This window comes from Papaver somniferum, chromosome 8 (genome assembly GCF_003573695.1).
Source record: "Papaver somniferum cultivar HN1 chromosome 8, ASM357369v1, whole genome shotgun sequence".
NCBI classification, from domain to species: domain Eukaryota; kingdom Viridiplantae; phylum Streptophyta; class Magnoliopsida; order Ranunculales; family Papaveraceae; genus Papaver; species Papaver somniferum.
In genome coordinates, this window is record NC_039365.1 from 100,457,180 (window position 1) to 100,473,093 (window position 15,914).

General features: G+C 36.9%; 1 protein-coding gene across 1 annotated transcript; it reads left to right on the forward strand.

The window, feature by feature from the left end:
• The first annotated feature begins 3,829 nt into the window (after nt 1-3,829).
• LOC113302288 (COP9 signalosome complex subunit 6a-like) lies at nt 3,830-7,493 on the forward strand. The gene is made up of 9 exons (XM_026551191.1): nt 3,830-4,172; nt 4,929-5,017; nt 5,143-5,236; nt 5,737-5,798; nt 5,888-5,966; nt 6,085-6,177; nt 6,267-6,367; nt 6,494-6,549; nt 7,118-7,493. The coding sequence occupies exons 1-9, from the start codon at nt 3,878-3,880 to the stop codon at nt 7,200-7,202; spliced, it is 954 nt and encodes a 317-aa protein (XP_026406976.1). The 5' UTR covers nt 3,830-3,877; the 3' UTR covers nt 7,203-7,493.
• Nucleotides 7,494-15,914: the final 8,421 nt, after the last annotated feature.

The following is a 15,914-nucleotide window of genomic DNA, read 5'->3' on the forward strand; positions in this document are numbered from 1 at the left end:
TCCATGGACCCTTCAAAAATCAACATAACTGGCCATCACTTGTACTCCACCTCAAAGAATCCTTAATAACATACCCTCCTTTAAGAATGCTGCTCCAACTAAATGAGCACTTTTTCTTAGTTCTACAATTCCAGAAATCTTTATCAGCAAAATATATTAGCATGTAGAAGTTTATTCAAGTCAGAATCTAAGTTATAATGCATGTATGCGCCAAGCCATTTTATCCAACAACGATAAATTGTTCATTTCCTAGTCTTTAACCCCCTAAACTACCATAATCGGTTGGATAACAAATTTTCGTCCAAACAAAAAGGTGCATATCCCTAATGTCCTGATCCCCACCCCACTATAAATTCCTTTAATACTTATTAAGAGTTTTCTAAAAACATTTTGGCAACTTAAGCATAAACATAACATGGTTGGAAATAGGATCAAGAACAGATTTAACTAAAGTTAAACTAGATTAGCAACCTTGCATTATATTTCCCGTCTTCTCTGAAAGCTCAATAAAAGTTCTCTCACTTACTTTGCCCCGTTGGAGTGGACTACCAAGATATTTTCCTGGACTATTCGCCACTTGAACATTAATCGCTCTCGTCATACCTGAAAGGATATGGGTATGAAGTACACCACCAAATTTTTTGTTTGTGAACTTGTATGAACAATTACTTGTTACAATCAATAAGTATAAATCAACAAAAAAGATCATTTTACCTGATTTTAAAACAAGTTCTTTCGACGATCTTTAAAATCAATATCCAAGAACAACCTAATATGAACTAAATTCCAACAATAACACGTTTTGTAATTTATATCTTAAGAGACGAATTCACAAGAATAAGTCTTGTAGGTTTATACAGTTTGAGCTTAAACACTGCCTAGGTTTTTCAACATGGTACTTGTGATATTTCTATTATAGATATAAACAATACAATTCTGAAAAGAAATAACATAAGACACCAGAAATTTTGTTAACGAGGAAACTACAATCTTGTAGAAAAATCCAAAAACATATTACACTTTAAACATCTAACTGCATTAAACCGCTACAAACACTAACATACTATCAAACTTCGGACTGGAGTGTAGTTGAGACCGAATATTTCCGATTAATTAATCTTCAATAGTGCTCTTTACATCTCGATCCTACACACTTGATTCCCTAACTAACGTCCTTTACAACCTTATGATTTGATTCAGCCGAATCTAAGACTTTCAACTATTCTTCCTCAGTTAAATACCTTATTTATTTCCTTAAGAAAGACATACAATCAACAATGTTTTTTTTTTCTTGTGAGGGATCTTCAAGGATAAAGAAGATATCAAGTCGTATATTACTGGAAATGGGGTAGGGTTAAAGAGGTAAAGATGGTTAGCGTTTGTATGGGTTGTGAAAGGTTGACTACGAACAGTCCTTGCCTAGAAGCAAAAAGGTGGCCGTTGAAGGGATGCTTCATTCTCATGATAGAGAGGTAGGATTGGGCTAGTGAGGAAAACTGAGATAGGTGGGACTAGAGTTCTTAGTTGCAGAGATTTGCAGACGAAGGAGCTCTAAGAGTGAGAAAGAGTTGCAGAGAACTTGTTATGTTATTTTGTTGTTGTTGTGTCTAGAATGTTCGAAAGTTGGTCTATTTATAGCTCTACAAAACCCTAATTTATAGTCGGTGAGAAAAGGATAGGATGTAACATAAGCACCTCCTCCTTATTAATCCTAGGGATATCAAGAGTTGAGTTTATCCTCCGTAGATAATCCCTTGTGACCGACTACCCTCTCCTGTGTAAGTAAGTTGATACTCACACATCCCGTAAGGCGTAGAACGCCAGATAAAAACTGTAAGTTTGTTCCCCCATTTGTGACGTAATCAACCTTATATGTGAGGTGTCGTATGAAGTGGTAGTATTCTCCAAAGTTGTCGTAACTTAGATGGAGGAATACTCGTGTTTGAGTGTGGAAGCAAGACTGCGTCGTGTGGAGAGCTCAATAAGGCTTGTCATGGACATGTGCTCATGAGGAGTGCATAAGCTAGGATGAGGTCAAGTACATCCTTGAATGGCCTCTGCCGAGCAAAATCAACCATCTACTACGATATTATTCAAATTTTGAATAATTTCTCTAACTTTAATCTCGCTCAGTCATATTTTATGTAATAATTTATTATCTGATCCAGTAATTTGGTTACCTTTATTCAATTTATTTATTGCATGGTCACCTTTATTCAATTCGTTTATTGTACTTAAAAGTTTATTTAAACATCTAATATATGTAAATCTATACGACGAAGGATGACAATACCTTGATCATACAAAAATCTTCAATATCGATCAGTATCACCGATTCCTCCATATCAGATATGTATGATGATCAATATGATGATACTATACATGGTACCTGATTATACTGAACCATGTTACCAACCTAACCGATCTTGAAGGGAAAGTCGGTAAAAAATACATAAATGAAGCTCGGTAGGTTTACCTGTTTCGTCAAGAAAATGATATAAAAAGAAGAACCCTGATTTTGGGCAAATTGAAATCTTACTAGGGATACTGCATAAAGACAAAAAAGTTTGTGAAATAGCAAAATCAGATTACCCCTTAACCCAAATTTTTTTAGTGACAAATCTGCCCTTTACGTATTAGTGTTAGTAATATTGATTAGTGATTACATATTTTGTTTAGTGATTAAGATAATTTTCATAATTATAAAGGTTGTTCAGATGATTTTTTGGATCATGGTTCGGCGAAACAAGTTGAGGTTCGGCTCACATCTAGGAGCCGAATCTACCAATTGATGAATGGTTCGACTCACTGAATCTGTTTACTGCATGCGCCGAACCTATAATTTTCAATTCCAACCCTTTTGCTAGACACTAGTTCGGCTTATATGAAAGTTTCATAGTAAGACGAACAACATCCCGAATAGCCCGAAAAAAATAATTACTGGTTCGGCTTATATTTCGAAAATCGTACGAGCCGAACATCAATTTGTTATTTTTTGGGTTAAAATATTGTTATTGGTTCGGCACATATTGAGAATATCGTAATAGCCGAACCTCGTAAATGTGCTAGGTTAGGCACATATTATGATTATCGAATACGCCGAACCCCTATGCATCTCTATATGTGACTAGGTTCGGCTTGAAATTTCATGCCGAACTGTTCATATACACTTATAGGAAGCTTTTGTGAAGAATAGTTCGGCTAAAAACGCAACTCAATTTCGAGCCGAACCCAACACTGTAACTGTCATTTAATCGATGAAAAACAACAAATAGGAGATTGGGTTTGTAAAACTTACTTTCTTATCCTCATTTCCGGAGTTGGAGATGCAGTTGGTTCAATTTCTGGTTCAATTGGTGGTTGATTTTCAGTTTCTACACCTTCATCTTCAATTGGTTCTTCTTCTTCAATTGATGGATTAGAAGAGGATTTGGTTTGCCTAGTCCCTGCTTTTCTTTTTACGAATCGACAATTAATCACAATGATGATTTTTTTTTTTCGCAGGAGGGGGAAGAGTTCGGCTAGAGGAGGAGGAAGAAGAAGAAGAGATGTTAAGGGAAACTGATTTTGATTTTTTAGAAAACTGATTTTAGATTTTTGTATTAAGGTTATATAGGTAATGGAACTACCCATAGGGTATCCCTTATAAGGTCACCCAAGATGGGACTATTGTTTTATATGCCTAGAAAGATTTAGGTATGCCCAAAATCAGGGTTCAAAAAGAAAGAAAAATCCGAAAGTGTCAATATACTTAAGTCCAATCCAAGGCCCTGTAGAGGCCCAGCTAAATTGTATATTATATACAGTCTCCTCGATTTCTTTTCATACAGTAGTTGTATATTATATTCGCAAAACTCCATAGAAAGAGAGAGAAACAATGGCGTCGTCAAGCAGCGGTCTAACATTCAAGCTACATCCATTAGTAATAGTTAATGTATCAGACCATTATACTAGGGTTAAATCTCAAGCTTATCATTCACAGCTTATCGCTGGAGCCAATGCACCAACATCGTCGTCATCCCCATCATCATTAGAATCACCAAGAGTATTTGGTTGTGTTATTGGTACACAAACTGGTAGAACTGTTGAGATCTTTAATAGTTTTGAACTATTATATGATCCTCAAACTGATTCTCTTGATCGTGCTTTCCTTCTTAAGAAAGAAGAACTCTGTAAGTATCCCTAGTTTCAACCTTTTTTTTTTCTTTACTTTGTTTTGTTTCTAGGGTTGTTTCAGTTTGTTTTATATGTGTGTGGTTTTGTTTTTAGGGTCTAGGGTTTATGATGTTATTGAATTTCGCCAATTTTTTAGGTGGGATTTAAGGTTTTTTTTTAATCATATTTAGGGTTTAGCGGATCGTTCTTGTTGGTGTCCAGGCTTCTTTCTCCGATTGCTCAGTTACAGTATATTGAAAGTTGCCCTAGTTGGATAGGTTGGGGATTTTTGTAACTGAGTAGATTGTAATGTTCAGGCTTATCAATCCTCGGGGTTTTGAGTTAGAGTTCCATATGCCTGTGTCTGCTTATCTGATCAATTTTACATGGTCATGGTAGACCAATTGGGGGTGGTGTAACTGAAGTCACGCATCTATGACGTTGATATTGTTATAACTGTTATGGCGTTCAGCTTGTCTCTGTGTGTCTCAGTTGGTTATCCCATATATTTAGTATGTTCATCTTTTGCAGGAGTGCTAGAAAGGTATTCTTTAAAATAGTAGCATGGTGCTATCCCTCATCTTAGGATGTGATCTCAAGCATACATGGCATATGTGAGGCATAGATTCAATGGATATGATGAGGTGTAGCATCCTGCTACTCTTTAGGGAGTAGCCTGCTAGCATTTCTCACAGTTTTATGTCGCCATCTCCTATTCTATGTTTTTGTTTGAAATATCTGTTGTTTACTTTCGCTGACTATTAAATTTGTAGATAAGAAAGTTTTCCCAAACTTCTATATACTTGGTTGGTACTCAACTGGAAGTGATGCCCACGAAACAGATATGCAGATTCATAAAGCTGTAAGTTTGGAATATCTGTATAATCTTACACTTTTTCATGATGTTTTGTGTATATTTCTATCTTTGGTCGATGCTTGTTGAATTGTGTAGTACTTCCTAATAGTGCATCACCCTTTTCATGACAGTTGATGGATATCAATGAAAGCCCAGTTTATGTTCTTCTCAATCCCACCATTCATCACGCGCAGAAGGATCTTCCAGTGTCTATCTATGAAAGTGGTACGTGTCACTCTTGATCTCACATTTGGATTTACATGCTACCAAGGTGTGTGGTGAAGTTGAATGACTCCAATGTCTAGTTTCATCAATATGCAAAAATTAGATCTACCAAGAATTTGTGCCTAGCGGATAACATTAAGGTAAAAAATCTGAGAGGCAAATTAAGTGTAGTGGATACTCAGATTCAAAGATCCATGCTGTACCAGTTGAATTGTCTAGCCTGAAGTGAAAGGATTTCTTGTTCTTTTCTTCATTAACATTAAGTTAATCTATCAGATATAGGAATAATAGTAAACATTAAGTTAATCTATCAGATATAGGAATAATAGTAATTTTGTTTGATCAAGTAAACAAAATTAATCTCTCTATTTTTTTCATGTAGAAGCTGTTTTTTAAACTTAATGCTTATTGATATACTTTTTGTAAAATAAGCGCAATGTTTTGTTTCTTTTTGAAATTCATACCGACCCTTTCTTGTTGATGTATTCTTGCAACTGAAGAACTGCACGTCATTGATGGAATTCCACAGCTAATCTTTGTTCGTGCAACCTACACTATTGAGGTTGGTTTTCCATGTTTTCCATCCATCTTATGTTGTCCAATCATCAAACACTAACTCAAAATCTAACTTTTATCTATCTTATTTGCAAGACTGTTGAAGCAGAACGAATCTCAGTCGATCACGTAGCACACATCAAACCATCTGATGGAGGTTCAGCTGCAACCCAATGTGAGGTTTTAGGCTTAAGTGTTTTTAACTTTCGTGTTCTCCTTCTTTTCGTCTTTGGTTAATTATTTGAAAGGAAACGGAATGAACTAGAAATACATTTGTTTTCCTGTAAATGCAGTGGCTGCACATCTTACAGGAATACACAGTGCCATAAAGATGCTTAACAGCAGAATTAGAGTTCTTAATCAGTATCTTGTAGCCATGCAAAAAGGTAAATGCATTAATACACTGACAAGTGCAATATTCCTTCTTGGGGGTTGGGTTGGGGGGTGATGTTATTCAATTGTGCTTTTTATGCAGGTGATATTCCGTTTGACAACTCACTGCTCAGGCAGGTTTCTAGTCTCTTACGAAGATTGCCAGCCATTGAATCGGGAAAATTCCAAGATGATTTCTTAATGGTAAGTGTGTTTCTATTGCTTTTGAGCATTTGGGGTAGATATTTAGTTGTTTTTTTGCTGAAAGAGAAAGGCAATGTTCAAGGCTTACTTCATTCTTCATTCTCATTGTGTCTTTCGGTTTTGTAGGAATACAATGACACTCTCCTGATTACATACTTGGCCATGATAACTAACTGCTCGAGGTACGTTACATGGATCTTTCTCTTTGTTACTGATAAGATGTACAATCTGAACTTTGGACTCATTATATCTTGCTTCATGGCATTATGATTACTTAAAACTTTGTAGCCTGGCCTATCAATGCTTGAACTATTATCCTGTAACAGTTCAGCTTTTCTTTCTAGTACTTGCATCTCGCAATGTAGGTCTCACGATTCCTTGTGTAGATAAATCAAGAACCATCTATTTGATCTAAAGCTTGAATGCATCTTATGTGGCTTCTGGTTTGAATTTCTCAGTTTCATCGATCACCATTCCACCTTAACAATATAAAATGTGCTAATATGTACTACTAGGCTAACATGAACACTACGGCATACACATAATCTGAAACCAGACATCTTGAAACATTTAGACTCTTGAATCATGGCTAGGCTTCCTTTCTGTAACAACTGCTATTAGTCATGTATTAAAGCAGTACTCCATTAGTTACATTCAGAACCCGAAGGTACTGTTTCTTAGTATATTTACTGCATGAAAAAGAAACTCGGCGCTATCACCTTTTAACCGAACCAATGATTTTTTTTGCAGCACTGTGAACGAGGTTGTCGACAAATTAAATGTGGCATATGACAGACATAGTCGGAGAGGAGGAGCCAGGAGTGCCTTTATTTGAAAGCTCGTCGTACGGTTTAATATGTTCTTAGTTGAGTCAGAGGTTATATTTGTGGTGGTATACTATTTCACGGTCACTGTGAACAATTGAAAAGAACTTTTGGGGGTTGATAATCTTGTAGGTTGTCCCATTTCTGGTCATATTCTGCAATATGCAGGAGGGAATTGGTATATTATACTTTGGGCTGTGAGTTTTGGTTTGTAACCCCACATTTTGCAGCAGTGCGTACAGTATGATGTGCATGATATTAATAGGGCATTGCTTTTTAACAAGGTCTTAACTTTTGGGCTATTGACTTTGCTTCCCTCCTTTTTTCTACTCTACACCTTGGGACTAGTAGTGCAAATTTATGAATATGAATTTATGCTAAGAAAAAGCGAGACCAAGAAAATGGAACTTTTCATTTCGGTTCACACAAACACAACAGTTTTTTCTCTCCCCCTCCTCTCCTTCTTTAACATCGTTTCTCTGCTGCTCGGATCTGGCCTATTTTGGATCAGAACTGAGCAGATTTCTAGGTTAGTAGTTTTAGCTTAATTTTTATGATGTTTCCTACTTATCTATATCTACTCTTTTTAATAGCGGTTCTGACGACGGAAACTTCATCACTAGTTACAAGAGATTTGAGCAAATCATTCCTATTTTGGGAGCATATCTTTCTAAAGAAGAAAAACAAACTAAATGGTTGGAACTTACTTCCGAAAAAACCATTCTTCCTCCGATTTAATCGGATTTTACTCATACTTGTATTTGTATTATTCCGATAATCCTTCTCTTTCTCTTGTCGGATTTTTTGGTATTGTACTTTTACGGTATGTTCTTGGTACTTTGTATTCTCTTATCGAATTTCCATTAATGAAAAGGTTGTGAAAGAATGTCTGTTTGTAGAAAGTTTATTGTTTATCCCTCCATGATTCCGGGAAGACTTCAGCCAATCAAGAATATTTTTAGGGGGAAAATGTCGTTTATGAATATAACAACTTGGGTATATCACAAATTGTCGCTTGAGTGTTCGTTTGGGTGAATCCCATAGGATATAAGCATACGCAAACGTGGTTCGCTTATAGGTTTGTTTAGGGCGATTCCTCCCACAAAGTAATGGGTATACATGAAAAGCGAATAAGTTCGTTTAGGGCAATTCCAATCTGAATGTGGAATGGGCAAACGTTAAAAATAGATGTGCAAACCTATAAATTTGAGGGTTCACCCATTGCGGTTGAACAAGAGACACGCATCTCTTCTATCGCCGCGCCATCTAAGTTCAACCGCTCGCGTCTCTTCTGTCGCCGCTCGATCTAAGTTCAACTACTCGCGTCTATTGTTCAGCCTTGAGGCTAAAGTTACGTCACCGGACGGCTGCATCCAACAAGTCGCTTTGAATTTTCTATAAATTAATTTCTCACAATATATTAAATTATACCTCTTTCATCACACAATACCTTTTCCAATTTCAATATAGTTTGTCGAAAGATGTCTCAACCTTTGTTCGTTCGTCGAGCTGAGAAGAAGAATTAACCATGTGTTACAAACTCAGCTTGCTGGATCACAAATACCGAGTGTGAATTATTGGCAGATTACTTACGAAAAGTTCTGCAATGATACCCATAACTGAGTCGTCGTGCTATATGTGACTTATAACTTCGTTTTGACACAATTATCAGAGAAGTAAATGAATTTGTAGCTTTAGCTATGCAAATATATAGGTTAAGAGTGAGGGGGTGAAATTGATGTTAAGTTGGTAAGACGATATGTAGAGGAATGACAAAGATGGAAAGTGATTGTTTTTCGTTTCGAAGGTTGTTTATAAATCCTTAAGATGTTGGATAGGTTCAGTCCCTTTTTGTTAGATGTTGTTACACCAAATACATCTCAATCGAGATGTCTGTTGAGTATAATGTATATTTAAATTAATGATTTCAACTAAAAACAATACTTTTCCTTAACTAAAAATTAGAATTATATTAGTAGCAGAAATAAAAGTCAAAATTCTTGTAATGTTGATCATCGTCGTCTTCTTCATCTTGATTCCAGGCTCCAAGACTCAGAATGATCCTACTTTATTCGGATTGACCTATATCTCCATATCGTTGAAAAACAGAAGTGGGTGGTTGTAAAGCAGAAATGGTTGGTATAAATGTAGAACAGGTTGTTGTGGTGCAGCAGAATGATAAGCTTCATTCGTATTCCAGGTCGGAAATGATGTAGAACAACATCTTGGATCTGGTTGGATTACTTGAAGTTAGGAAGTAGGCATAATTTGTGGTTTAGACTTGCACTTGTGTACCTCCTTTTCATGCCATGACTCAATGCTCCTAAAAATACTGTCATAATTTGCACGACCATCGGGATTTACAGAGGGACTCAATCCAAACGGGATGGTATCTACATGCCATTTCCGAACCTCATCAAGTGCAAAGCCACCATTTATTAATTTACCCAATATAAATTGTTATGCTCTAGCTTCAAGTTATCGTCAGTGACATCTATATTGTAATAAAACTAAGTACATTACATAGCTGTCGAAAATATTGGGATCGTGGTTGACTCTCCTTCTGAATTTATACTTGGAAACCCCCAATTTAATTGATGCATACTTGATGAAGATGATGAAAAACTTCCATATGTGGGGTTAGATCATTAAATATGGTTCTTCTGGAGGCGGTTGGCTAGGAAAGATACACCTGTCACGACCAATCTGAGCTAATGCCGACATACCATAGTTGTGCATATTGTGAAAACAAATTACCGGCTTTGCAATGCTATGGTACCATTTGAGATACTTTGCTTCAGTAATATTCATATTAACGTTTTCTTCATATTAATAGAAACAGAATCAGAGAGTAAATCAATTCTAAATTTCTGATTATGTATGTTTGATACACTTTAATTTAATATAAGTTTTATCATAAGAAGACATAATTTTTTGATTGAGTTTTTTTTTGTTTGGTCACCATTTCTGTATCCTTATGTTGAATTATGTAAGATTAAAAATGTTGTCAATATTATTTATTTTATTTTGTGAAAATTTCTTTTATGTGTAATTGTTTTTTTTTTTTGAGTTGTCAGTTACCTAAACCTGACAAAATAATCGGTTATCCGGAACCGAGTGGATAAAACCTAAACCGACTGCTAAAACTAAAACCAAAACCATAGGGTAATGGCACGATTTTGGTTTAAAAAACTAGAAACTGAGGGTAATGGTTTTGGTTTTGGTTTTGCTAAAAACCGAGCTGAAACCAACCATGAACATCCCTAGGTTTCATCGTATCCAGAGAAGGATTCACACAACAAGCCAAATCTAGGGTTTCCATCATGATCAAGCAAGCCGTGCTTTACCAAATCCCATATGAGGTTTTCAGGTATGAAAACATGTACCACGCACATATCAATATGCGTTAGAATCCTTTCTCTCCTCAAGATTCATGCATAAGACAAAGCTAGAGTTTGCATAAATTAAATACTTATGAGGTACCCTCCCTTAACAGATGCATATGGGAATGGTCTAGAGAGGGGAAATATCAACCCTGAAGAAAATCATCCAGCAGAGGCCCCTAAAAAAAATCTCTCGCTTCATATTCAGCCACTACACTTTGGCCTCTGCATCTCGAGCCGCCTGCATGCTCTTCATCTACCATACGCTCCTCCAGATTAAGAACCTCTCTAAAAAAAGAGGACCTGAACTCAACTCAATCCAACAGACCCTGACAAAATTGAGTCATTCTTGCCGCCATCTCACATTGAAGTGAAAGTTCTCACGGTGGTCATCACGTTGCCAAGATTTACGAGATCACCAGAAGCAAGACCGATCAGAGTTATCATCTTCAAAACAACAAATTCTCCAACGAGTGTAACATATGAATCCAAGATTGTTACGGGGCCCATGAAGTCAACACTTGCATCAGGATAGCAACACGGGACTACCTTACACTCAAGCTCATGTTTAATATAAGCTCAATCGTTCTGTCCTCAACATGGGTCTTCTGAGAAGTATCTGTGATATCTACAAACAAAGAAAATATCATACAAGGTTGCAAGGATCAAATTAAAAATCAAGATCTCATGAGTTTTCACTCACCATTGAAATCCTAAAAATTAGGTCCACTTCTCATGAGCACAAAACTCAAAATGAAACATATTTCTCACAACATGGGTAAATAAGGGGTTTCATCCCAAGAGATAATCCTCATCCTTTCACCACCAATAAACACATTCTCTTTACTCTTAAGACATGTTTTTAGGTCCCACCTTATCCTTATGAGTTTAAGAAAGCTAGATTTTGACCAAAAGTCAAGATGGGATTAAGGTTTTGGCCCTCTAAAGGAAGAATGTGAACTTCTGTCTAAAAACGTGTGAGATATAAACAATGTGTAAGGAATTTAGGGGTACCATATGAATAAAATATGTTTCCCTATGCATCTAGTACAACATATCAAAACGACGCCTCAATTAGACAAACGAACTAGGATATATGGACCCCACACCAAAGTAAGTGCAGCATGAAAAACTCCTGAAATTTTATACGGGATTTCTGAAGTCAAAAGTATGCACGTATTTGATTTTCCAAACGAACTTTGAATCGAGTCATTCTTTTTGGATTGGAAAGATTATCCTATTATCCTTCAAAGTTGGGGTCGAGGATTCGAATCGGAGCCTGTATGAAAAATTCACAGTGATTCTCTCTAAGTGCCTTAAATCTAAAGTTTTCTGACGAAGATCAAACAAGGAGAATTATGCAAAATACTACTACTTTTGTTCATTCAATGGTCGAAGAAATATGCGTATTAAAGAGTAATAAAAATTAAAATTTACCGAATACGCCTTGATGGGAACGCAGGATGAGTATCTACGTCAACAAACTCAAGATCATTAATTATAAGCTTCTACATCATCAACTTGAAGATTAATATCGTTTTGAAATATGAACAAATATATCACCTAACCAAAAGGAATATGTTCAATAACATTCATGTCACGATTATAATCCATGGGTCAAGAGTTAAACTCAAACATTAAGTATACTAGACTGGTTTCCTGCAATATATATTTCAAACAGAAAGAGGAATTCAACTCAAATAAGGAATCTCAGAGAAAATAGAATTCTTGGAACAGGGGTGGACCGGTTTCTAAACCTAGTACACGTCAAAAGTACTTCTCTTTTTAGTTTTGTTTTAAAAGGGAAGCTCTCAAAGCAAAAGGAAAAGGAAAAGGAATGAGCCAAAAGAGGAAATTATAGGAATTTGGCTCAAATAAGGAAACCTAGGGTTTCCCTTCTTCCAAAATATCTCCAAGCCATGGCCAAGCCCTTCCCACGCGCATAAATGCTCTCCTAGACTAGCAGGGCGTCACTTATTCTCTTCACATCTTTCACGAGCTCTAAAAGTTGAAGCAAATTAGAGTTTTGACGAAAGTAGCCCTAATTTAATGAGTTTGACAAAAAAGGGATTTCTCCTAAAAGGGAGGGAGCAGATCCTTCCCCATTTATTTGTACATTACTCTAAACCTCTCTCAACCCTTTTTTTATCTCATCATTCTTCAATAAAAACGAGCTCAAAATTTTGAGTATTTTCAAAGAAGAAGGCCCTAATACATCCAGAGACCGACCAAGGCCTCCTATACTCATTCCTACGGACTCATACATGTGAATATTAAAATCTAGGTTTCTAAAAGAGAACAGGATTGAAACGGAATTCATAAAGGTAAAATTTCAGAGAAAATAAAGGGAATTTAGCTCAAATAGGGAAGTTCGAGTTCATAATTTCCAAAAGCAGGACCAGACACGTTCCTCTCTCTATATTTCAAGCCGTGGGAATGCCTAGAGAATCCCATGGCTTCTCTCATGTCAAATAAAAATCAAGATCATAGTGGTTTTTGATGAAAATACCCGTAGTTTCAAAAGTAGGTATTTTCTCCAAAAAAGGGGTGTCTGTTTGGTAGAAAGGGTTGAACAAGCTCTCATCACACAAGGGGAAAACCCCACATGATATATACATTCCTATCCAGCCTCATAAAGCTTCTCCATTCAGATACAAACAAAGAGAAATTAGGGTTTAGGTGCAATACAAGCCTGAACTCAAATTTACATGGGATAAGGACTCAACAATTCGAAAATGAGTGTTTATATTATCTCATGGATCTTTACCGAACTCACGGCCATCCATGAAGCCTCTCAAAACTCTGTCTTCCCCACATACTCACCTGTACAAACTTGGAATCCCAAGGATGCACAAATAGATGAAATTAGGGTTTTGGCCAAGTAAACCTTAATTAACAATTTTATTCGATTGAGACGGAAATTTTATCTCATAAAGACTCCATTATCACTCCAGTAATGCCTCCCAACGCAAACTCCCAGAAGGATTCCAAGTCCAGAGTCAATTTAAAATTCAGAGTCAGAACAAGCGAACACTAGCATCGATTCGGAGACTCTTCAAGTTTAAAAGAACGAATTGTAATTTCACATATGAATGACTCGTCACCATATATATACTAATCATAAAACAATCAAGGTTCTACTCTGAGTAGGGGACTTAATATTGATGGTGAAATTTAGATAGGGGGCAAAAGTGTTATTTCAAGATTAGAGGCAAAATAGTTTCCATAACTAAGGGTTGAGTCATTATTCTCAGCTAACAAGTCGTTTTCAAAAGTTTAGCAAGACTAAAATGAGAGGGGATTTGACGTAAAAACAAAGCTTTGAAGACAAGTTTGATCCTCATCGCCAAAAGACAAGATCGGCCTTATAGGACAAAACTCATCTCTCACGATAGAGACTAAGACCTTGGTCCTCAAGGCACTCACAACCACGATTTCTAGTATACGTTCCCACGAGACACTATTGGTCGTGATGCCGTGACTCATAGTGCAAATCCCCGAAAAGATATTGCTGGTCACATAGGTTATGTAGAGCGTAAAACGTTCCCGACAAACTTATCAACCAGAACAACCATAATTTCAGCATGTCTTCGCGAGATGCAGCTGGTTGTGATCCCATGATTCTTAGTATACATCCTAGAAGAGATATTGTGGGCCATGTAGGCTATGTAGATGCGTAAAAACGTCCCCGACAGACTTATGGCTCATAACAGAGACATGCATGTATCCTGTAAGCACGACTCACACTATTTAAGATCAAGGACTGATTCCTAGTACATCATCACGAGATACATTGGTCATGTCTACTCTAGGCTCTGACTTGACTTACTGAGGCTTCTGAACAATTCCTAGAACATACCCGCCGGATACGCTGGTTATTATGCAGGTTGGCCCTTTCGACAGACTCCTAGAACATCTTTTCGGGATACACTGGTCATGTCGGATCCATTATACAAACACAATTGATTCCTATCACATCTCTTTAAGATACACTGGTCAAAGACAAGTGATCTCTCACAAACATGTCCCAGATGACTTCGAAGAGACTCAATCGCGCGAGCCAAATCCCAAACGTTCTCAGTTGTGTCGGCCAACTCTAAGACGACTTCAGTCGAGTCGGCCAAATCTCAGACAGCCTCAATCGCGTCAGCTAAACCTCAGATGGCCTCATCCGAGCATAGCCAGCTCGTCTGAAGAGTCTTATACAAGAATAAAACTCAGGCACAAGTCTCACTTAGGGCTCATGCCTCTTTCGTAGCGTCTCAAACACATTTACGACTAGTAAATTGGGCATAAATTTTACATGTATACCCAAAAACGTGGATAAGCTCCTTTAAGCTCCGCATGCTAAATAAAAGGACCCACAAGCAATAATACGGTCTTCACATGACATATGTGACCGGCCACAAAGAGGTAGAACCCAATCTCAGCTCCTCTCACACTCTACACTCGAATTCTAAGGTATTTCATGCCTTTTCAAGTGGCTTATCCTATTAATTCTCACAAATCAGAGAATATCTCTTTATTTTGACCAACTCGGATATAGAGAATATTTATGTCTCTCAACACATCATCGCAAAGGTTGACTGGACTTCACACAAATTGGGAGATATCAATTAGGGTTTTGGTTTGGTGGTCTACAAGATGTGTGAGAAATACCCGGCCTATTTATCACCATAAGAGAGTAAAGAAGGTGGAATAAAGAGATAAACTCATCCTAGTTTATCTCTATCTAATCCTGGAGATACGGGAAAAGTGTCCTGCATGGCAAGCAATCCTTATATTTACCGCCTTGAGATTAGAGAATTCATCTATAGATATGTCATTTATTTATCCAAGCTAACACAATTTTATCATAACCTCTCAGAGCAATAAATTTTTATTTGATCTCTCTATTCGTCTGTTTCCCTCCCTAATACTGACCCTAAGCCTCCTTTCCTGTGACTGAAGCAGCCTTTGAACGACCACTGTGCGTAATTTATACGAAGATTGTTCGTGCTCAACCTCCCGTAACTTACTTTCAAAACCCTAGAATCATACCTTTAGCCTCTCACTGATTTTAGGTAACAACACTTCGCATGTTTTCTTTCCCAACTATGTGTTAAAAGAAACATTATTAACCTGGGTTATTGTGACCAATGTTTCTACAAGATATCCCATATCAAAGTCGATTTTTGGGTATTGTTATTTATTTTGTACTACGTGGATACCTAACTTTGTCCATTTAAAGTGAGTCTTACTGTGGAGTCCGATCTTGGAAACGTGCGGAATATCAAATATAATGGCTTCCAAGTTGGAGCCTTCTATAATTTTTACAAACCATGTTCTAATGTTCCTTGA

Bases quoted from the DNA above. Each gene is read 5' to 3' on its own strand.
- LOC113302288 (XM_026551191.1), top strand. From the start codon at position 3,878: ATGGCGTCGTCAAGCAGCGGTCTAACATTCAAGCTACATCCATTAGTA. The intron at 5,967-6,084 runs GTGAGGTTTTAG...CTGTAAATGCAG, and splicing joins AGGTTCAGCTGCAACCCAAT to TGGCTGCACATCTTACAGGA. The intron at 6,368-6,493 runs GTAAGTGTGTTT...TCGGTTTTGTAG, and splicing joins TCCAAGATGATTTCTTAATG to GAATACAATGACACTCTCCT.